The sequence below is a fragment of the Miniopterus schreibersii genome (genome assembly GCF_964146895.1).
Source record: "Miniopterus schreibersii genome assembly, chromosome: 2".
Classification (NCBI taxonomy): domain Eukaryota; kingdom Metazoa; phylum Chordata; class Mammalia; order Chiroptera; family Miniopteridae; genus Miniopterus; species Miniopterus schreibersii.
The window spans coordinates 106,130,441-106,154,999 of record NC_138102.1 but is presented as its reverse complement, the minus strand read 5'-3'; the positions used below and the strand labels follow the sequence as shown (position 1 = coordinate 106,154,999).

At 37.0% G+C, this 24,559-nt stretch overlaps 1 protein-coding gene across 2 annotated transcripts in view; it reads right to left on the bottom strand.

Moving 5' to 3' along the window:
• Positions 1-24,559, bottom strand: part of KDM5A (lysine demethylase 5A) — an 82,032-nt gene that overhangs the window by 22,250 nt on the left and 35,223 nt on the right. For both annotated transcript variants that reach the window (XM_081129371.1, XM_081129372.1), the window contains 13 exons: positions 24,149-24,311; positions 22,959-23,078; positions 20,679-20,873; positions 18,426-18,607; positions 17,742-17,866; positions 17,138-17,288; positions 15,707-15,821; positions 13,456-13,811; positions 9,151-9,289; positions 6,516-6,695; positions 2,503-2,664; positions 739-1,290; positions 223-366 (listed from right to left, as the gene is read on the bottom strand). In XM_081129371.1, coding sequence (XP_080985497.1) covers positions 223-366; positions 739-1,290; positions 2,503-2,664; positions 6,516-6,695; positions 9,151-9,289; positions 13,456-13,811; positions 15,707-15,821; positions 17,138-17,288; positions 17,742-17,866; positions 18,426-18,607; positions 20,679-20,873; positions 22,959-23,078; positions 24,149-24,311 — 2,584 coding nt within the window. The remainder of the gene's footprint in view (positions 1-222; positions 367-738; positions 1,291-2,502; positions 2,665-6,515; positions 6,696-9,150; positions 9,290-13,455; positions 13,812-15,706; positions 15,822-17,137; positions 17,289-17,741; positions 17,867-18,425; positions 18,608-20,678; positions 20,874-22,958; positions 23,079-24,148; positions 24,312-24,559) is intronic.

Here is a 24,559-nt window from a genome sequence, read left to right as displayed (position 1 = left end):
AAGGTGAGAAAAAGAAAGTTTAAAAATTCTACCCTTTAATAAAAATTATTTCATCAATCTATATTTTTGGAGCTTTGAAAAAAAATGCTATCACCATAAACTCAAGATAAATAGATTACTAGCTTTCTCTTCCACTCTCAGGCCTCAAATATCAGTATTAAACAACTTCTTAAACAAACCAAGTGATCAGGTATGTACCCACAGACCTGGCCATGTAATTACCTTCATGTCATAGCCATATGTCTCCCGAATGTCTTCATCAGAATCTGTTTCTTCGTCATCATAATCCATTGTTTGTCGAGGGGAAGAAGATACGCTGCTCACCACCCGGTTAAAAGCAGACTGCTGGAAACTAGGTAAATGTCCCTAAACAACAAATAATTCCAGGATGAACAGATACACATTAAATAAATATGGGTAATATGCGATTATGACTACCAAGATGTAATGAACTTGCAAAGTGGCTAACAGAGTTCACCAGTTAGTACAAGAGCAAATTACCTGCCTATGATAACAGGGTCCACCTGAATGATATTTCCAGGTAATTTTTCACTAAAATGACCAAGGTATATATCCAAAGAAAATCCTATGGGTGTATATAGAAAGAAGACTTTATGGATAATATAACTGCTGACAACTTACTATTGCCTTTCTAATCAACTGATAAGATAGAGTTGATTTACTATTTATACATTCACAAATATTATCTCATGAAATCTTAGAAAATCCTAAACTTGCCTGTAAGTCTGGATTGGCAGCTGCTTTTTGGAGTTCTGCACTGATGATCTTTTCAGTTTTTTCTCGAGCTGCCTGCTCCACCATACGCTGGCTCAAGACAGACAGTTTGGCCAGGGCAGAAGACAGTTCATCTGTGGCTAGGGCCTGCCGGGCTCTATCCTGCCAACTCATAGCACGTTCTGTCAAACACTGAAGGGCTTCTCCTTCAGGCAACCGTACAGGCAACTTCTGAAGGGATACTAGGAGTGACAGAATAGTCTCTAGCCTCGGCCTTCGAGACCGCATACAAAGAGGGCACAGGAATTTTACTTCTTTAGCCTGCCAGCTAGATCCTTTTTTCTGGGAACTTGACTTAGGCAGCGGAACACAGCTGTTATGGAACCAGTCTTTACAGAGCTCACACTGCAGCATAAATCCGCTGGCTGTCTTGCGGCAAATGCAAAATTTTACTTCTTCTATGCGGTCCACCATTGTCATCTTGGCTAGATTGGCTGCTCTGAGGGAATGCATGGCTTCAATCTCTTTTTGCTCCCGTTCTTTGAAAACTGCCACCTGTACACAAAAAACATTTAATAGAAAGGAGTCACTGCAAAATACTCCAAAAATACCAAATCCTCAAGGCCTTTAAAGGATCATCTCCAAGTTGTGGCTTCATGGTGACAAAACATTGTCCTTTAAAAAAAATCAGTTGTCAATCATTTCCTAAAATGTGGGGCAGGCTGAGAGCTTCCATGCAAACATTCCTTGTCTGTGAAATGGGCAAAGTGTTACTATATTTGATAATTTCATCAGTAGAATACTTTGCCTGGCAAAACTGACCTTTTAGGCAGGTTCCCTAATGAGAAATCATTTCAATGCCCTTGAAACAGGGTCATTTGTCAACAATATTATAATAACTATGTACGGTGCCAGGTGGGTACCTGAAATACTGGGGGAACACTTGGTAAAGTATATGATTATGCAACCACTATGCTGTACACCGGAAACTAGTATAAAATAATGTTGAATGTAAAGTGTAATTGAAAAATAAAACTAAAAAACAAAAAAACAGGATCATTTGTAGGCAGAAACAGCCATACGTAACTTGGCTTACTATTACACAATGCCCAAATTCATTTTTATTTTTTCCTCTATTTCCTCAGACTCCTAGTAATCTTAACACATTCTTCCTACTTTCAAAAAACAAAAACAAAAACACCATAATTCCAATTAGTTAAAGCATTTTATTGAGCACTCACTATACTATTGAATGCTAATAAGGGAAGGGAGATATTTTAAACTGCAGCTGGTATCAGTAAGCTAATATAATACCTTTGAAAAGCACAATAGTATTAAGCATCACAAAATGCTATTAAATTCTAACCCAGTAATCCCATTCCCAAGAGTCAAGTGTTGGAAAATAACTTGAAAAAGGAAAAGGCTATACAAAGAAGTTCACTTTATTAGTATCCATAATAGCAAACACTAAGTAGTAACAACCAAATGTTCAATATCAGAAAAATGTTCAGCAAATTATAAAAAATTTGATAGAATATTAGACAACTATTAAAACAACAATATAGAACAGAGACATGAAAAAGACGATTTCAGGAAGAGAACAGAATAGTAAACTTTTTATATACTTTGATTATAAATATTAAAAAATATCTGAAATAAAGTCAAAGAAAATACAGAAAAATTAAAATAATTAAGGATGAAACAGTGAATGTGCTTCATAGAATTTTGTATTCATGCAAAGTCAAGATATATATCATAATTTCTTACCACCATGGCTGTATCTCTGGTTTCCTCCAATCCTTCCTCCAGATCACTCAGAGGCTCAAGGTCCAAATCCTTTTCTTTTTCTTTTTCTATTAGTTCTTTTACTTTTTTCCTTCTGTTTTTACCACTCCCATATATACCAATGTCAGTTCGGGGACTTAGCACCTACAAAAATAAAACCAAATACTGAGCTCTGGTTTAAAAAAAAATCTTAAAACTGAAAATATTAACAGGAACCATTTATTGATTACTCACCAAGTCTCCTAGGCACCTTCTTAAGGACTTAACACACATTATCTAACTCAACTCTCTGAAGTAGGTATTATCTGTATTTTATAAACAAGGGAAACAGGCTCAGAAAGGAAACAACTTGCCCAAGTACACAGGGTCAGTCAATTAGGAAGCCAGTTCTCAAACATGAAACTATCATATTCCAAAGCCTATGCCCTATTAGCTAAAGCATTTTATTGAGCACTCACTATACTATTGAATGCTAATAAGGGAAGGGAGATATTTTAAACTGCAGCTGTTATCAGTAAGCTGATATAATACCTTTGAAAAGCACAATAGTATTAAGCATCACAAAATGCTATTAAATTCTAACCCAGTAATCCCAATAAATAAATCACTTATTTATTTTTATTTTATTTTCAATTACAATTGACATACATTATATTAGTTTCAGGTGTACACCCCAGTAGTTAGATATAACTAAGTGATTATTCCAATAAATCTCGTACACATCTGACACCATACAGTTATTGGAATATTATTGACTATATTCCCTATGCTGTACTTTATATCCCCTTCACTATTCTGTAACCACCAATTTGTACTTCTTAATGCCTTCACCTTTTCAACCCATTCTCCCAACATCCCTCCCATCTAGCAACTATCAAAATGTTCTCTGTGTCTGAGTCTGTTTCTGTTCAGCTCATTCATTTTGTTTTTTAGATTCAAATGTTGATAGAAATATATTTATTGCCATTTTATTGTTCATATTTTTTATCTTTTTTTCCTTTTTCTTAAAGAAGACCCTTTAACATTTCATATAATCCTGGTTTGGTGTTGATGAACTCATTTAGCTTTTTCTTGTGAGATGCTCTTTATCAGTCCTTTGATTAAAATGTTAGCTTTGCTGGGTACAGTAAACTTGGTTGTAGGTTCTTGCTTTCCATCACTTGGAGTATTTCTTGCCAATCCCTCCTGGCCTGCAAAGTTTCTGTTGAGAAATCGACTCCCTTGTAGATAACCAACTGCTATTCTCTTGCTAATTTTAGTATTCTTTGTCTTTAAGCTTTTCCATTTAAATTGTGATGTGTCCTGGTATAGGCCTCTTTGGGTTCATTTTGTTTGGGACTCTCTGTGCTTCTTAGACTTGTATCTACCTACTTACTTCACCAAATTACAAAAGTTTTCTGTCATGTTTTTAAATAGGTTTTCCATTTTTTGCTCTCTCTCTTCTCCTTCTGACAAACCAATGATGGTAACGTTGGTATGCTTGAAGTTGTCCCAGAGGCTCCTTACACTATCCTCATTTTGTGGACTTTTTTTTGTTGCTGTTCTGATTGGGTGTTTTTAATTTCCTTATATTCTAAATCGCTGGTTTGATTCTCGGCTTCATTTACTCTATTGTTGATTGCTTATAAATTATTCATTTCAGTTAGTGTATCCTTCATTTCTGACTGTTCCTTTTATATGCCATGGAGGTTTTCACTAAGTTTAATGAGTATCTGTATAACCAGGGTTTTGAAATATGCATTTAGTAGAATGCTAGTCTCTGTTTGGTTTAGTTCTTTATCTGGAGTTTTGTTCTGTTCTTTCATTTAGGACGTTTCATTCTCTCCTTATTTTGGCATCCTCCCTATTTTGTTTCTGTTTTAGGTAGAGCTGCTCATATCTCCCAGGCTTGGTAGAGTTGCCTAATATAGTAGGTGTCCTCTAGGGTCAAGTGACACAGCCACCCTATCACCCAAGCTGGGCACTTGAGGTGCACCTTCATGTAGACTATGTACACTCTCTGTAGTAGTTGAACTTTGATTGCTACTGGCACATCAATGGGAAGGATTTACCCCTAGGCTGATCAACTACAAGGACAGGCTGTAATCACTGGCCACCAACCTCCGACCACCATGGAGGATCAGCCGTGCAGGGGTCAACTCCAGGGAGCAGGACTTACTTCAGTAGGGCTCTGGTACACGCTGAGTGCCCCTCCTTGAGTGTGTCACTTGTGGAGGTGTTTGGGTAGTACTTTGACATGGTCTGAAGCTGTCCACTGGGTGCACTGCCTCTGGGACCTCCAGGGAGATGCAGGCCAAGGTCAGCCACCACCTGTGCTCTTCCCAGGGCCACCAGGCATGAGCTACAAAGCAATCTGCAGATGGCTGCTACTTATGCTGAGTTTGGAGGTGCCCCTGTAAGACCAAGCTGTGACCCAAGACCAGCTGCTACTAGTGTCAGGCCTAGGGCCAGGCTACCTGAGGCCAGATGATGCTTGTTTTGAGAGATTTTAGGAAAATCTGAAGCATGAGCCAAAACAGGCCATTTATATGGAAAGGCCACTGGAAACAGCTTGGGCCCTGGCTGGGTAGCTCAGTTGGTTCGAGCATGATCCTGGTACGCCAAAGTTGCAGGTTAGATTCGTGGTCAGGGTACATACAAGAATCAACCAATAAATGCATAAACAAGTGGAACAACAAATCAATGTTTCTCTCTCTAAAATCAATCAAGCAATCAATTTATTTTTTAAAAAGAGAAACAGCCCAGCCTGTGTGGCTCAGTGGTTAAGCATCAGCCCAGGAACCAAGAGGTCATGGTTTGATTCCCAGTCAGGTTCAGGGCACATGCCCGGGTTGAGGGCTCAATCCCTAGTAGGGGGCATGCAGGAGGCAGCCAATCGATGTTTCTCTCTATCCCTTTCCCTTCTTCTCTCTCTAAAAATGAATAAAAACATTTTTTAAAAAGGAGAAAGAAATCGCTTGGGTGAGCCCAAAAGTTGGGTGGGCAGGGTCTCAAGGAATCACCAGGGTGGGGCAAACAGTGTGAGCCAGGTTGATGTAGTCTCAGATATGGTACCAACCTAGAGGCTGTGAGGGGAGGGCTTATCAAAGGAACAGTGGCCTCTGCCAGCACTTCAGTCTGAAAGAAAGCTACCCTGCCCCAGCTCTTGCTCTGATGCTGGACAGTTCAGTTCCTCCCCATATGTTTCTGGTACTTTTAAGCAATTGTCCTCAGGCTGAAGGCCAGAGGCAGTGAGTCTGAGTTAGTCCTTACATGGGGCCCTTTAAGAGGAAATGCCTGGGACTCCTGCAGTCTCTATCTCCCTCAGCCTCAATCCCCGCTGGTTTTTATAGCAAAAAGTTATGGGGGTTTCTCTTCCTGGCATTGGAACTTGGGCTGGGGAGCCTAGTGTGTGCTGGGACCTCTTGTCCCTTAGGGGGAACCTCCACAGTCGAGATATCCCTCCTGATTTTTATCTGCCATACATGGGTGTGGGACCAGCCTGTTCCACATCTCCGCCCCACTAACAATCTTGATGTGGCTGCTGCTTTTATTCCCTAATTGTAGGACTTCCATTCAACTGGATTTCACACGGTTCTGAATGATGACTGTTCTGTAGTTTAGCTGTGATTTAATGTGGTTGTAGGAGGAAGCTAGTACCATCTTTAGATGGAACCAAGCTGCCAGCTTTACCAACTACTATGTTTAAATGCTCAAAATGAAAGGGTAATAAGTATTTAAATTTGTGCTTCTGAGAAAGGAGCTCTTTCAGTGAGAGTCCATTAACAACAGAGACAAAATCCAAGCTGATTGCTTTTTCTGGACATAGCACAGGATGAAAAAGAAATAAGTTTGCCAGAGACTCTAGATTTCTGGTCAACATTTAATATTACCTAATAGCAATCACTTGTATAATCATGACCAGATAAAGTGAAAAGGACCCTCACCAATAATACTACTACCTACTTCTGATGAGGGTGTTGAAATATGTATTCATAATGTAAACTACTCTTTACCTGTAACAATGTATGGCTAGAATTCTTCTTAAGAAAGGTCCGCCCCGTCCGTTCTCTCCATGCCCGTGCTGCTGCTACCTGTGATTCTACTTGGGGCAATGCATCAAGACGCACAGGGATAGGGCGCCCTTTAGCAGATAAGCTCTCCAGCTGCTCCAAGTAAGCATAGTTGCTGCCACTCTAAAAAACAAAAGTACATCCTTACACAATTTGCATTCACTTTTAGAGTCTGGCAATATATTATCAGAATACCTTATGAAGAGTTTAAAGTGAATTTTTTTACTAAATATTATTCTTTAACCCTAATTATATCTCTTGAATTAATAAGAGTTACTAATGTTCTTTTTAAAAAGTTTGTGCAAATATAAAATACAGATGATATATAGAATTGTACACTTGAAAATGATGTTATTAGCTAGTGTCACCTCAATAAATTTAATTTTAAGTCTGTGTAAATTCATGCTGTCAAAAGATTTTAATTTTATTAGTTAATGAGGGAACCAATAAGATGTAAAAATCAGTTCAAAGGACAATGTAAGAATAGACATATATATGCAATTAGAAATGAGAAAAGGAATTTGCTAATGGATGGAAACAAATGTTAATAGAATACAGGACAATGGAATTACCTTTTCTACAGTGTGGAAATCAACTGTTCCAAATGTGAAGACAAATTTAATTGCTTCTCTATGAACATAATTCATTTCTATCACTATCATTTTTAAATAATTGACAGAGTTGTTAAATAGCTTCATCAAAGAAAATCTAAGGCATATAGTCCTAGAATTAGATAACTGTGGAGGGGGTCCACTAGACAACATCCGGTATTCCACTGAAAGGATATCCAGTAATTTCTTTTGCCTGTTTCAAAGTCTTTCACAACTTTTTGAACAACTACAAAACAATGTTTTCATTCTGATAACCACCTCCATTTTATGTTATACAAACACATATGATGTGTGTTTAGACACGTTTCAACATTTCCATGTAATGAAGTCATTGTTTTTAGAACTTATATACGGTTTTAAATTCACTAAATAATTAAATCATTACAGGTGAGAGAGTTAACAAGTAATTCATTCCAAGGTCTTGGTAAGAACACCTGAAGTGAGCTGGCAGCCTGTAGACATTAATTCAGAGTGTTATCTTAGATTGGATGAATCTAACAGATAAACACATTAGTATTCCTGTAAGAAACTGTACATATCTCCATAACATTGACTGCTATTCAGAGGCTATGAAGGAAAGGCATAGTAATATGTGCTAAATACTAAATTTCATTAAAAGGTTATTTCCCATGTATTAACTGACTCATTTGCCTACAAATTCATTTTGAAAGTTATACTGAAATGTGGAAAAATAAACTCGCAAGAAACTTTTGGAAAGAGTAATAAGGTTCTCATCCTGAGATATTATAATGGTATAATTAAATCACTATGGTGTTAGAATAAGAATTGACAGCTAATTGAAAGAGAAAAGCAAGCCTAGATACAGAAAGGGTCAAGAAATACTGCATTTACTACTAATCCCTCTGTACTCAACTATAGCCACTGGACTACAGAATACCTTCTGGCTAAACCTAGGCAGAGCCTATTTCCAAACTATGTATCCTAAAAAAGAGCATGCATGTGAACAGAAGCTGCCCACTTACTTAAGTGTCTACAAGTCAGTCAACCTGCTGAACTGAAGGGCTTGGTGGAGGAAAAGTTCTTCAAAATTAGAGGGAACACAAGACAACTACCTGTACTTGCTGACTAAGTCCTTCAATCATAAACAGCCAACTAAAGATTATCCGGTACTTGAGGACAACAAATTGCCTGAAATAGGTCAAAGATGAAACAAGGAAGGTGTCCTGATGAAAGAGATAATTTTAAAAACAGCATACAGCATAGAGAGAAAGCCAGCTAAGAAGGTCCCAGAAAAGAGTCTACCGAAAAGTAAGTAAAAAAGTCATTAGAACTTGACACCTAGAATATGTTCTCTCTTAGTGCAGCAGTTCAGTAGAAGAAAGTTGGTTTCCTTTTCCTTTGAGTATACCTCTGTAATAAAGAGGACTTATATACTAAGTACTGTGAATGCTGCTAATGGTTTGTATAATTCAGAAGAAATATGTATTCAAGCATACTTTTATTTCTGGGACTTAATTCATTAGGTAATCTTTTACAGCAGGGAGTCAATAGAAACAAGTAATGTTTAAATAGGTAATATCTATTTTGAATTATAAAATCATATGAAAGAACAAGTGAATTTTAAGTACTGTAATTTTTTTTTTCTAATCCTCACCAGACGATATTTTTCCATTGCTTTTTCAGAGAGAGTGGGGGGGGGAGGGGGGAGAGGGAGAGAGAGAGAGAAAGAAACATCAATGTGAGAGACACACACCAATTGGTTGCCTCCTGCCCATGCCCTGACCAAGGCTGGGGACTGAGCTTGCAACAGAGGTACATACCCCTGGCTGGAATCAAACCCGGGACCCTTCAGTCCAAGGGCCGATGCTCCAATCACTGAGCCAAACCAGCCAGGGCAGTACTGTAGTTTTTTATTATGCTTATTCTATTCTAAAAAATTAAAGGCTTAAAGGATTCATCTGTGAAACAGCATTATCCAAATGGTGAGAATTCAAAAGGCTCCTTACCTGAATAGCTTCCACTTTAGTTGTCCATTCTCGAGCCTTCTGTATGGCTTCTTTCAGGGACAGTACATTGGGTAGAAAGGCTGGAATGTTCTTAGCTTCGTTTACAATGCTTTCTAAACTAGCCACGCTGTGCCGAGGTCTAAGAAAACACAAAAAATACGACATGCATGAGGGAAAATCAAACTACCAACATTTACATAACATTTTAGAATGTGTAGAGAATTTTCATATACATGATTTCATTTAATTCTTACCACAATCCTATAAGGGAGCCAAAACAGCTATTATCTTTTCTTCCATTTTACAAATAACTTTAATTTAAAGATCATTTATTTTCCCTAAAGTCACGTAGTAAATGGTATACCTGAAATACTGTCTCAATTCCATGCTCAATCCCATGCTCTTTTCACTACACTAAATTGCCTCTACTTGAGTTCTCCACAATATCTGAAATTGTCGGAGATGCATATTAGACAGCAACATAGAAAGCAACAGTCTAGAAATCCATTCATATTGACCATGTACATTTAATTCAACTACATTCTTTAACACCTAGTTACACCAAGTCAACTAAATTCATTAGCATTTAGTTATACAAAGATGAATAAAACAGACCTTTATCCTCAACTAATCAGAATACAAAATAAGCATGTACTGGGAATTAAGAATAATTCACGAGGTAGTGATTAGTTCTGCCTAGGGGCGTTGAGAAGGGCTTTGAGCTAGGCCTTAAAGAAGTGTGATTTTTGTCAAGTGAAAGGTTAAAGAAAAAAACAAATAGGAATATAATGAACATAGAGAAACATTTAAAAAATGAGTTGGTAGTCTAGTTTAAGATCAGGGATGGTGTGAAGACTGGGGGAGGGAGTAAGAGCAAGAAGTAGGGGGATTTGGCAGAAAAGAAAGATGTATACAGATTAAGAGATCTTAAAAGCCATGAATTTAACTATGTAAGCAATGGGAAGCTACTGAGGATGGGAAAAGTTTTATCACCATCCATGAATCCTATATGTTAGGCATTGTGCTATGTCCTGGAGATTATTATTATTTTTAAATATATCTCTATTGATTTCAAAGAGGAAGGGAGAGGGAGAGAGAGAGAGAGAGAAACATCAATGATGAGAGTCACTGATCAGCTGCCTCCTGCATGCCCCCTACTGGGGACCAAGCCCACAATCAGGCATGTGCCCTGATCAGGAATCGTATCAAGATCTCTTGGATCATAGGTTGATGCTCAACTGCTGAGCCGTGTCGGCCGGGTGATACTGGAGATTATTAATGCATAAGAGTGACAGTGTCCTTGCCTTATGAAACTTATTAATCTTGTGGAGGAGGGGATTATAAATAAGGAGTTAGATGCTCTATTAAGTGCAATGATAGAGGAAAATAAAGATGCATCAAGATATATACTAGGAGGGCCTAATTGACTTGGTAGGTGAAGAAAGAATTCCTAAGCTTTCTTATCCTTTCTGACTAGGAGTTAGTCAGAGAAGCTGGGGCCAGAGGGAGGGTAGGGGTGGTGGAGGTGTACCACAGGAGATGAGCATAGAGGAAGGCAGTTCCATAGGAGAACAAAAGGTGCAAAGGTCCAGAGATAAGAAAGAATATAGCAAGTTTGAGGAACTGGGGGGGGGGGCAGGGGTGATCACTATGTTAGAATGCAAGTGGAAAAATGGCAAGGTATGAGGTGAGATATTAAAGTAAGGGGCTAGATTACATTACAGCTGGCCTTATAAATCAGGTTAAGGGATCTGAACTTCATCCCGAGGGGAATGGGAAACAGTGAAGGGCTTTAAGGAAGGGAGTCAAACAGTCACACCTGTATTTTAGAAAAATACAAGCTGCCGTCTGGAAAATGGATTAGAGAAGGGTGGGCTCATAGACAGGACATGTTGCTATGATCCAGATCAACTATGATAGCAACCCAATGAAAAAGAATGAAAGTGAGAAATTGAGGAAATTGAATCAGCATGACTTGGTAGTTCACTGAGTTTGATAGTAAGAAAACAGAAAGGAGGAATCAAAGTTAATATCCAAAGTACAGGCTTGTTCAAATGAGTGAAAGATGGTACAATTCAAAGAAAAAAGGAACCAAGGAAGAGATTATGGGAAGGAATTAATGTGTCCAATTTTGGATATGAGAATTTGAGGAACATTCAATGGAATTGTCTAACAGGCAAATGATATCTATTAAAAAAATCTATGTTATAGATAAGAAGAAGAGGTCTAGGCAGGATATCGAGGAAAGTCATTATTTAAGAGGCAGAACCAGAAGCCAAAAGGCAAAGAAGGATATTAAGAAAAATATGGTCAGGCCCTGGCCAGGTAGCTCAGTTGGTCAGAGTGTCGTCCTGATATGCCAAGGTTGTAGTCAAGGCACATACAAGAATCAACCAATGAATGCATAAATAAGTGGAACAACAAATCGATGTTTCTTTCTCTCTCCTTTCCCTTCTCTCTAAAAATTAATAAACTTTTTTTAAAAATTAAGAAAAAAAAGATCAGTACTTAACCAATACTAAGAAATGAAGAATATTAAGAACGTGTTTCAGAAAAGTAACTTTGACAGTAATTAGAAAAGGGAAGACTCTAGTTCCCACCATTCTCACCAACCCCATCACCCCCTACTTCTTTACCAATTTTATTTTCTTCATGACACTATATATTTGAAATTCATTCACCCCTTCACTACTCAACTGTCTCTCCACACTAGAATGTTGGTTCTGTTTTAGAGCAGGGACCCTGTGTGTCTTTTATTCTACTGTCTCCAAAGCACTTCAAATTAGTGCCTGGAGTGTAGTAGGTACTCTTTAAATACTTATTGAATTGTGAAGATCAAGAGAAAATATAAGAGTACTATAACTAGGTCAATGACAACGGAGTTGAAGAAAAAAGATATGGAAGACATTTTGGAGGCAAAATCACCAAAACTTGGTGACTAAATGCAGAAAAATGGGGGGAAAAGTTTTCAAACATTACTACAAACAAATTTCATTCACTTGACTATGGTCAGTTGCATCAGACGTACCAAATCATAGTTTTGAATTCCAAAGTTAGTTTTTCCCATTTAATATGCTCCCACCTCCTGAAGTGTCATGACTCTAAAGGCACAGGAATATTTTAGACAGGAAAAGCTATAAATAAATATAGTTTGCATTCTCCATAGCACCGGGAGAGCAAAATATCCAATATACATGGAACCTTTTTTGGCTGAGCAGAACTATGTTAATTAAATCATCAAAGAACTTTTCTATCAAATCCATTCAAAATAAGTGGGCTGGCATAGTAGTTAAGCTCATGGAGACTTTGGAGTAAAGTGGAAAAGGCTTTAAATTTGAGCTGTCTTGCGTGGCCAGTGTTGCTCAGTGGTTAAGCATTGACCCATGCACCAAGAGGTCACTGGTTCAATTCTCGGTCAGGGCGCATGCCCAAGTTGCAGGCTCAATCCCCAGTAGGGGCTGTGCAAGAGGCAGCTGCTTGATGTCTTGCTCTCACACTGATGTTTCTCTCTCCCTCCCTCTCCCTTCTTCTCTCTCTAAAATCAATAAAAACATGTATTTTTTTTAATTTGAGCTGTGTTATTTAATAACTGTGATCTCTCTAAGCATCCCCATTTTCTCATCCTCACAACAGGAATTATATAAATATTAATCCTAGCTACTGAAAAAAGACTTTCATAAAGAACATTACAGTCAAATTAGCTGACATACAGTCAAATATGCTTTACTTAGATCTCACAAATCCAATGGAGTGCCGACGCTATTGCATCTGCTTAACATTCTTATGTCTGATTTTTATCTCCCACTACCTTCCTGCATAAACCCATCACTCCAAAAAAGCCCATTTAACTTTTGTCACATATCTTTAACTTAGCTTATGACATTTCTCTTGCCTCCTCTTCCACTTCAATCCTACTCATTTTTCAAGGCTATACCCAAATTCTTATATTTCTCTCAAGATTCTCTTCTGGCCATACAAGCTAACACTGATCTCTCCTATTTTGAATTCCTTTTCTGTACCCTCAGTTAATAACACACTGCAATGAGCTTTATATTTCTTAGCTCCTAACTATGTCAGTAATGGAAGACTATAAACAAAATACTACTTTGTATCATTTAAAGTACCTAACAAAGTACTCTGCATATAATATGCACACAGTATTTCAAACTGTATATATGTAGACTCATTTGATAACTTAGTGACTGGTCAAGGAAGGCACAAGATGTTTAATGAAATAGACCTCCTCCCACTCTACTATCTGGCTTAGTTATTAAAGAGGCAACAATCACCAATATATTTGTTCACCTTGCCTGTAGGCAGGCCTTAGCCTTTTCTTCCCATCGCTCAGAGACTGTAAGGAGTTCCTGTAGTTCAGCCATTGCTTTCTCCACAGCATGGTGGGGAGCCAACCCCACTCCAGAGTCTATCAATTTCTTCATGACATCCAAAGTGACTTGTTGTGGATCTGATAGAGTCAGTCTTACTTCATCCAACCATCGAGCCTGCTGTAGCTCTTGCTTTAGTCGGGCTAATTCAGGTAGCTCCACATACAGACTACAGCCCATGTCTATCAACATCTGGAGTTTAGAAGAATCTGGGGTTTCATCCATCATGGCCTCTTGAGCACGTTCATGAAACTCTTCCACATCATCCAGCAGATTCTGAAAAGGTAAAAAGAATAAAAATTAAAAATTAATTTAAAAGATAAAAAATGAGTATGTAATATACATATCTAATAGGCAATAGAATAGACACAGTTTTGATAGACAAAATTATCAAATTCTAGACCATCTAGTAATCTCACCACAATAGCACCAAATAGACATGATAGTTAAGGGCACAAATATGCTTCTCTTTAATTACTTACATAGTCCTACTTTCAAAATATGATTAAAACATATGTAATGACTTCTGACCTAAATGCAGGCACTGTTCTAGGCATACAGCATTAACAAAACATATAAAATCCTTGTCTTCCAAGAACATGCATTTCAATATAAGTGGCCAGTCACTGAATACATGAATAAAATGCTAGAATTTTTTAAAGTGCTATGAAAATAAAACAGGGCAACACAGGTGAGCAGCATATTACTTTGCAATGGTCATCTGAAAGACAGATGAACCATAACAAAAACGAGAAGGTAGGTATGGGAACCTTATGAAGAGCCGGGAAAAGAGCAGTTCAGGCAGGGCAAATAATAATTGCAAAAGCTTTTAAAGAGAAATGAGCTTGGAGTCCTGCTCCAAAGTGGATGAAGAATAAACGCAGCTAAATAATAAGCAGAAGTGAGATTACATAGTGCCTTGTAGATTATGAGTTTGGATTTCATTCTAATGGCTTTGGGGAATCATTGGAGGACTTTAATCACAAGGAAGTGATATGATTTGATTTATATTTTACATGATCACTACGGCCACTAAATGAAAAATAAACTGTCAGGGACAAGACTAGAAGGTAAATCAGTTAAGAGGCTGTTGCAGTAATCTAAAGGACAGATTCTAGTGGTTTAGAGAGTAGTTTAAGCAATGGAGTTGATGACAAATGATTTACTTTGGGATACATTTTGGAGATAATAGTAGCACTTATTTAGAGATTGAATGTGGGGTATAAGGGAAATAAAGGAATCAAGAATTTTGATTTATTAAAAAAATTTTAAGATGAATTTTAGTCTTCCAAAAGGAAAGAAGAATATACAACTGGATATTCAAGTCTACAGAAAAGAAGAACAGCAGTTAAGAGTTGAAGATTTGGGACTCAACTGAATATACGTGATATCTAATGTCACTGGACAAATAAGAAGATATCAGGACCAAGAGTAAAAAAGGGCTGAACCCTGGCCAGTGTGGCTCAGTGCTTAGAGCATTAGCCCATGCACCAAAGGGTCTGAGGTTCAATTCCCGGTCAAGGGCATGTACCTGGGTTGCAGGTGGGAGAGCATGCAAGAGGCAACCAATCGATGTGTCTCTCTCACATTGAGGCTTCTCTCTCTCTCTCTCTCTCTCTATCCCCCTCTCTCTCTCTTCCACTCTCTCTAAAAGAACAATGGAAAAAATATCCTCAGGTGAAGATTAACAAAAAATACACAAAAAAACCACATCACAAACTACCAAAAGATTACTAACTGTGCAGGTTAATATATTTGATATATACTATTTGATTTTACATATTCATTAAACCAACAGGTCCTAGTAATGTCAGAGCTCTGTATTTTTAAAACCTCATGAACTAATAACTCACTGATACATGCCAATTATTTTAACTAATTCCTTGCATTTTAGTTACATCTAAGTTAAACAGGGCTTCTGGCCTAAAATTAATACAGAAAAAAAATCTAAACTAGCCTTAATTCCAGAATTGTAAAGTGGGAATTACAGGCTAAAAATGAAACCAAGAGATCCTTACTGCCTACTAAAAAACCTTTAAATAACAGCACTTACATGAGAAAGGAAAGAAACAGAACAAAAAACTAGTTTAGACACACTATTCTGTTTACCCAAAATTGTAGCCCATACTACAAAGGATATTATTACCCAATTAAAGAATGTAATACTCCACCTTTACTTGTCGAGCTTGGCTGATGACACATGGAAGACTAAAAAGTTGTTGGACAAAGGCTTTCAATTCTTCCACTGTCAGTTTGGTCCGAGTCCTCCCACAATCAGGGCTCTGCCTGATGTAAAATAATATTGAGATATAAGAAAAATTAAGTTATTCTGATATCAAAGGGGCTTCTAATCTCTTTATAAGTCTCACCCAAGCAATCCCAGAATACTATGTTTGACGGATTCCACCTGCAATGGTGATCACCTCCAAATTAGGTTTTTAGCTCTATGGTTAATGGCCCAAAGATTCAACTCCCCAAGTTGTAATTCCTCCAGTCTTACAAGTATTAAATATTTTAAACATTCAGTAAGTTCCTCACACTAAAATATTAAGTTCACTGATAAAACAGAATCCTCTATCTCAAAAAGCTTAAGATAAGGAACAAGGGCATTTAACCTGGCTTAGGAGACAATAAACCCTTTGAAACTGATTCAAAATTTTGTGTATGTTTTTCTTTTTTTAAAAAAGGATCCCTAAGCTTTTACCAAATTTTTTATGGGTGTCAGTGACCCAATGACAGGTGAAGATTCACTGATCAATGTCTCTAAGAAATGTTTCTGATAAAATGGTAGATAAAAAATGTACAATAATTTAAAACCCAAAGTAAATTGCTATAGAAAAAGCCATTCAGATACAAGGAATGTGTTGGAATGAATATGAAACACTACAGAAAATGTAACACATACGAATTACATTAAATCAAGGGCAAATTCTTTTGTGCTCCTTAAGAACAGCTTCCCCTGCATCCATCAAGGTTACTCTTTGCTGCCATCTGCCTTCAGCCTATCATATTATATACTTACTTACAAGTATTTATTGCATACCTACTATGGGTTGGGAATTGTTCTAAGCACAAGAAATATAGCAATGAAAAAAATCCCTGGCATTATAGACTAGCATACATTCTAATGGGGTTGGAAAAGGAGATAGACAATAAAGTAAGTAAATTAGAATATCTGGAGGTGACTGGGCTAAGAAAAAAACAAAGGAGAAGCGTAAGAAGGTTGCAATTTTATAAAGGACTGTCAGAGAAGGCCTCTACAAGAATATGACACATGAAAAAGACTTGAAAGAAGTGAGGGAACAAGACACCTATGTATCAGGGAAAGAGAACTAAAAGCAGAGTGAAGAACAGTGTGAAGGCACTAAGCAGAAACATTTCTGGTGTGTATGAACAGTAAAAAGGAAGAGGGTTGCAAAGTGACGCAAACAAGAAAGGAAGTAGTAGGAGATAAGATTAGGGCATTATTGGAAAAGGGAGGGACAGGAACATAAGAGGTCAAAGATGATGAAGGGCCTCAGAGGCAAGTTAAAATTCTGGCTTTTACTGTGCAAAATAAAAAAAAGGAAACCATTAAAGAATTCAGCTCTTCTTAGTTTTACCTGTGTTTCTGCTTTTTGCTCAGAAGCAGTTGAGCCACAGAAGCACAGGTCTCAGCTTCTTTTACAGCATCCCTGAGTTTTCTAAAGAGATCATTCTCTGGGTATTTCCTATCCTCAGCATCTTCCAGCATTACTCGTAATTCAATTAAATCTATAAAAATAAATAAAAAAGCCATATACTATGACCACAGACATAAAAAGTCATTTATAAATCTTCACTAACTTCTTTTAAGGGAATCATCAATCTATTAGCAAAAACATACTGAAGCTGTGAAAAAACCTCACCAATGCAATAAAAGCTTATTCCTAATTCTTACAGACAGTGTCTCTCAGATAAGGCAATTTTTCTTTCTCAATAAGCCTTTAATGTTAGTCCACTGGTAACAATGGCTCCCCAAAACATATATCTACTGCAAGTTAGTTATCTGTCCCATTTTATATCAACTTTTTCACCTAAAGGTCCTCAAACAGAAAAGTAAGACTATAACCAACCAACCCATTAGTCTCAAATCTCGTATGAAGCCTAGGATTTTTGCTTGATGGAGGAAAAACACATCAAAAAAAAAAAAGGCCTCTTTGAAAATGACAACAATTTCAGTGTAACCTTTCTTGTGGTTGAAGTTGGCAGATAATGCTTCTGTAACACGACTGACCCAAGTGTCATAGGACTGTGCCCTGACTTTCACACCATATAGCAGAGAAGGGAGGTCCTCTAATGGGTAGCGATATCTAAAAACAAAACAAAAAACATGGAAATAAAAACTTCAAAAACCAACTTGAAAGTAAAATAAGTTTTAAGTACAATCACTTTAAGGAAACCACAATGGTACACATAAAGAGAAAATCAAAGAAACCCCCAGATACGGAACATGTGAAATCAACTGATAAAGAAACTAATTTTAGCTGCCAAGTTTAGGAACAAACTTAAAGTACTAGTTCTTAAGCAGGAAGGTAGATAAACAAGAAGTTACCAGTCCAGACACAGGCAAAGGAATTACAAAGAACAACATTAACACGTGGCCTTAAAAGAGGGTAATGGAACCTGGTCAGTGTGGCTCAGTGGTTGAGTGTCAACCCAGGAACCAAGAGATCACGGTTCAATTCCCGGTCAGGGTACATGCCCGGGTTGTGGGCTGGATCCCCAGTAAGGGGCATGCAGGAGGCAGTTGACCAATGACTCTCATCACTGATGTTTCTATCTCCCCCTCCCTCCCTAAAAATCAATAAAAACATTTTCAAAAAACAAAAGAAGAGGGTAGTGGAAGTTTAACAAGAAAGTTATGGATACCTAAGACATTTCTTCTGCATGGGGCAGGAGCACAGATCAGTTGGATGATAGAGACACACAAGCCGCTCAGGATTACAGGAGCATGTGAGAGCAGAGAGAAAACATGTGGTTCTGCATGCTGAACACTGGCGCTCATCATCAGGAACAAGTTCAAACACTTCTTCTTCTGACATTAGGACACCCTGAAATATAATTAACATCATTAGATCAAGTCTTTCCAGTTTTTCAAGCATCAAAGAACTTATTAAATGTTTTAATGTAATTTTTATTTTTATTGAGCTTAGAAAGAGAGAGAGAGGAACATCAATTTGCTGTTCCACTTTATGCATTCATTGGTTGATTCTTGTATGTGCCCTGACTGGGGATCAAACTCACAACCTTGGCATATCAGGACAACACTCTAACCAGCTGAGCCAACTGGCCAGGGCCTAAATTTTTTTTTTCTATGGGCAAATCTGACTTAAGATATGAACATGGGGGTACAATGGCACTTCATCAATATATTTTTTAAAATAATCATTAGTAATTTTTTTTAAACGGGCAAGGCTTAACCTTGATATCCAAGAATACAGATTTGACTGAAAAAGTATTTTAAAAATGCAAGGAAGTTATTACTACAAAGGTCAAAGCAGTCAGGGAAGTTGTAATTGGGAGGTACTTTTAAGTGGCTGACAAAGTTCTATTCATGACCAGAATTGTGATGACAACAAAATTTACCACATAACAAACTCATAAAGTCATATATTTGTTTTATGTGGTTTTAACTTCGCTTTAAAAGAAGAAAAAAAATTACTGTCCCCAGGGACAATATACCTTTGAAACAGATACATTAGTAATCTATGATCTAAAAATAACACTGATATGTACAAACATATGCAAGGATAAAGAAGTATAAAATTACTTAAACTGCAAATCACAACATAATCTACTTAAGCAAGGTATCAGAAAAAAAAGTTAATTGCCCTGGCCGGTGTGGCTCAGCTGGTTGGAGTGTGTCATCCCATGCACTGGAGGGTTGTGGGTTCAATTCCTAGTCAGGGCACATACCTGTGTTGCAGTTCAGTCCCCAGTTGGGGCATGTACAGGAGGCAACTGATCACTGAGCAATGTTTCTCTCTCTTCCCCTTCCTCTCTAAAATCAATAAAAAATAAAAATTATAAAAAATAAAATAAAGTTAATCAATATGCCAGCTTAAGAAAATAAGAACATCTGAAGTGACATTTTTCAAAGACTTCCATTTAATATGATCATTTATTCACTGTCAAGCACAATCCAGATAAATATATATACACACACATACACACACACATGCACACATGCATTTTTAATGATAGTACTTTTAAAAATTATTTATTGATTGACTGATTGATTTTAGAGAAAGAGGAAGGGGGGACAGAGAGAGAAATATCAATTTGTTGTTCCATATATTTATGCATTCAATGAAACAAAAAGCTGGTTCTCTGAAAAATTCAATAAAATCATTAAGCCTCTAGACAGGCCAACTAAGGAAAAAAGAAAGAGAACACAAATAACTAAGAACAGAAATGAAAAAGGGGACATCACTATAGATCCCATGGACATTAAAAGGATAATAAAGGAATACTATACCTACGAATTTATAAGTTATATTTCTAGTAACTGACAGTCTGCAATCACCAAAATCGTAACTTTCAGTCAATTACAAAACTCGGAAAGAAAAGAAAGATTTGAATTTTCTTGTTTAAAAAAATAATACTATATGTAGATTTCTTTTTCTAATGTAGGAGATTTTTAAATTTTTATTTTTAATCCTCACCCAAGGATATGCTTATTGATTTGAGAAGGGTAGGTGGGGGGACACTGATGTGAGAGAGATACATCAACTGGTTGCCTACATACCCACAACCTAGGTATGTGCCCTGACCGGGAATCAATCCTGCAACTTTTTGGTATACAGGACAATGCTCCAACTGACTGAGCCACACCGGCCAGGGCTATGTAGGCGATTTTTTAAAATAAATACACACCTAAGAGATTCTATCTGACAGGATTCCATTTCTTAAAATGTAGAGATGATGACATAAAGATTCTTAAACTTTATCAACTTGAAGAAACCAAAATGGAAAGTATAAAAATATGAAACCTTTTCCAAACTAGTGATTTTTGTGGTCAACTTCCAAAAAGATCAAAGATAAATGAACTTTTTTATAGGTTCAATTTTTTTATATTCCATAAGCAATATGAAATAAAGGAAATGTGTTCAGCAAACTCACCATTTGTACAACTGACTCCCTTAATCGTGTCTCTTCTTCAGTCATCAGAGTCAATTCTTTGCACACCATGGCAGCTAGCCCCACATCTAAGCATTCTGGATCTGCTGCCATTTTGAAAATGAGTTCCTCATGTGAAAAGACACAATGACGCCTTAGCCGTCGGTAATGATTGACACACTGACGTCCAATGGGCAACTGAAAACAAGATTCTCAAATTAAATTACTTGCTTATAGCATATTCCAGAACAGAATCACTATTTGCCCTCCAGATCCTCTCTTTTATTATAAAGAAGACAGAATAACAAACTCCATTTGAACATTTAAATCACAGCCTTCTTCTAAAGAGTATCAAGAGCTTTCACTTACATCATTTCACTTGTTTGAGGTTAAGTAAATCTTAGCATCTTTTTATTTTAATATCTTTATTGATTTCAGAGAGAGGAAGGGAAAGGGAAAGGGGGGGAGACAGGGAGGGAGAGAGAGAGACAGAGAGAGAGAGAAACATCAATGATGAAACTCGTCATTCATCGGCTGCCTCCTGCACACCCCTGACTGGGGATTAAGCCAACAACCTGGGCATGTGCCCTGACCGGAAATCGAACCTCCATCTCCTGGATCCTAGGTCGATGCTCAACAACTGAGCCATGCCCGCCTGGGCGATCTTAGCATCATTACATACCAGGTAAAAAAACATAGGTCTAGTGAAATTTAAAAAGCTGCCCAAGATGAAATATCAATAACAGTGAGCAAATTAAAGGCAGAAACCATCTCTAACTAATCTCTGAATCATCTCCATTGCCCACCCTACACATAACCAAGAAGCAAATAAATCATAAACACTAAATAAATGTTAGCTGAATTTTTTAAATACAGCTCAAACCCAAGGCAAAGTCCTAAATTTGGTCTTGTTCTTGCTGCTTCCTAAGCCTAATAAGAAAGAAGTTTAAAATTACTAAATCAAATAACATTATTCATTCTATCATTTCATTCATTGGCCAAGGAAACAAAAATGGTTAATCATGAATTTTAATAAATTAAGGTACCCACAGAAAACATAAGATCCAATATTACTAACGAATATCCCCCAAAATGTTGAGAGGTGACAGAAAAATAACATCACTAAAAGAAAATTAAAGTCAGAGTGTATTACAAATTTGCAGTCTTTCCCCAACCAACATGACATAATTATAATTGAATTTTTATAATCTACCTCACACAAAAACAAAATAGCAATTACCGGCACTGTCATGTGCACAGTATAGCCCATAGAGATGTCAATATTACAGTTACTCTTTAAAATAAATTTTTTAAAAAGGGACTATAGAAAACATTAAATGTCAGGGAGAATAAAAACACCAAATTGTCCACTAGAAGAAAGTAACAAAGGAATGTTTTAAAATAAAAGCATAGAGCTAGATATTTGAAAATATGGTGAATTAATTTTGAAAAGCTCTGGTAATCTTTAAAAAATCCCAAAGTGCTCAGAGAAAGCAAAGACTTAAGGAATCATACTCTCTCATAAAAGAAAGATTCAGAAAATATAAACTGACAATTTAAAATTCAAACAAAATGGGGGACCAACTGGTGTGGCTCAGTGGTTGAGCATCGACCTAGGATCCAGGAGATTGCAGTTCAATTCCAGGTCAGGGCACTTGCCTGGGTTGTGGGCTCAATCCCCAGTTGGGTGCATACAATAGGCAGCCCATCAACAACGACTCTCTCATCATTGATGTTTCTGTCTCTCTCCTCCCTCTACCTTCCTCTCTCTGAAATCATAAAGATATATTTAAAAATAATAGTAATAAATAAAATAATAAAATAAAATAATAAAATAAAATAAAATTCAAACAAAATGGGGGGGGGGATGAATATGAACTATGAAATCTTCCAAATAAAAACCGTAATGGGCCCGGCCAGTGTGGCTCTGAGGTTGAGCACAGACTTATGATCCAGGAGATCGAGGTTCAATTCCCAGTTGGGGCACATGCCCAGGTTGTGGCCTCGATCCCCAGTGGGGGTGTGCAGGAAGCCAATCAATGACTCTCTCTCATCAACAATGTTTCTCTCTCTTTCTCCCTTCCTCTCTCTGAAATCAAAGACAACAAAAAAAACCCATAATGGGAACCCTAACTGAACTTTCTAAATTACCACAGCCACTCCACTCTCTACTGAAATAGTCATGAACCCTCCCCTCCCCACCTAAAAAACTATGGCAACTAATAAGATGCATTTTCCAGGGATGTTAGTAGACGTACAACAGCTACTTGCTATAGAACAGACCCAGTCAGCAGTACAGAAGTTCACAGCTTCAGCAAAGTTGTAGCCCTGATTAAATCCAGAATGATAGGCACGAGGAAATGTCACAACAAACTCGCCAGCACACTGATTGGTCCTGTACACCTAAATGCAAATTCAAAACAGTGATACAAAACAAAATAAAAACAACAAAAAAGGGAGACAGATTTGATCAGTCAGTTTCAAAAGCATTTTCTAACATCGAAAACAATAAAGCATTAACCTACACACACCAGAAAATATCAAGTTTAAGAAGCAGCCAAAATTCCACCTTCTTAAAATAGTCACTGATAACAAGTTATAACTCATGACAAAAATTAGCAGCCAAAAGAAATTCTCAAAGAGAAAATGTTACTCTCACTAAGCTGCTAGGTTCTAGTAACTTGATAAAATTTTACAATTAAGAGAATTTAATTTTTTATTCTTGTGTTGTAAACAGAGGTAAAGGATGGAACTTCCTCCTACTGTTGGATAAGTTTTTGGAAAGGGACTAATTGATTAGCTCATATAAATATGGAGATATCCCCAAAATGAGTTTTTCTAAATCTCACTTCATTTTATACTATGCATGTTTTGAAAAGTTCAAGATTCTAGTATAAATTCATTCTATAAAGACAAAGTAACATTCCCACTAATCTAGTCTCATTAAGGTTATGATGAATATTTGACTGTATGTAACAAAATTATCAAATTTATACTTAATCAGGCATTAGTAGCTTAAATTTAATAATTATTTTCAAAACTAAGTTGAAAAGTAGAAAGAGTATTCCTATGTGTTTACTTCATCTCATGTGGAAAACAAAGCTGTGAAACCTTTATATGAAATATGATCTCCAAAATAATAAGCATTAGTTACTAAAACTACCACTTAAAATACTTAAACTTTGGTTAAATAGGGATAACAAAAATTATAAGATTTTTGCTAAAACCAGGACACAATGGTTTACTGAGAACAGAAGGCTATTTTTATAGATAGCTATACATAAAGTATAATTAATACTTTAAAACACCCCTTCCTTATTCGAATAGATGTTCCCTTCAGAATATAAATTCTAACTTGGCTAGAAGATGACATGATCTTTTACTTCCAGTTACAAAACAAGGTATCTGTTGTAATCAAAAGCTAAAATAACTTTAAATTTAAAATATCGAAGGGAGACACAAAAAAGACTCACAGGCACACCATGCTCCATTAGCACGTTGGGGTTCATGATGGTGACTAACTGATGTAGAAGATCAGGCTGGGATTCAAATAACTCAGGAGCCAGCTCCCTCATGACCTCCTCCAGTTGTTCTGCAGCATGAGATGGCACACCATACCACGTCTTTGGCTCCCCCCTAGCAAAAGCAGTAACTGTTTAGTCAGGTAGAACATGGTGTCAATGAGGTCAGGGTCTCTGATTCAAATCCGTTAAATTATAATAAACTGTCTTGTTTCATGGCCGCAGACTGAAGCCATGAATCCTGGCAACCATCTCTTAAATCCGTGCTACTGTTCGTTACAGAAACATACACATAACTATTAAAAAAGTGATTCAAAACACATGAACTCTTTAAGGTGCATCAGTAAATAGTATCTTCAAAAA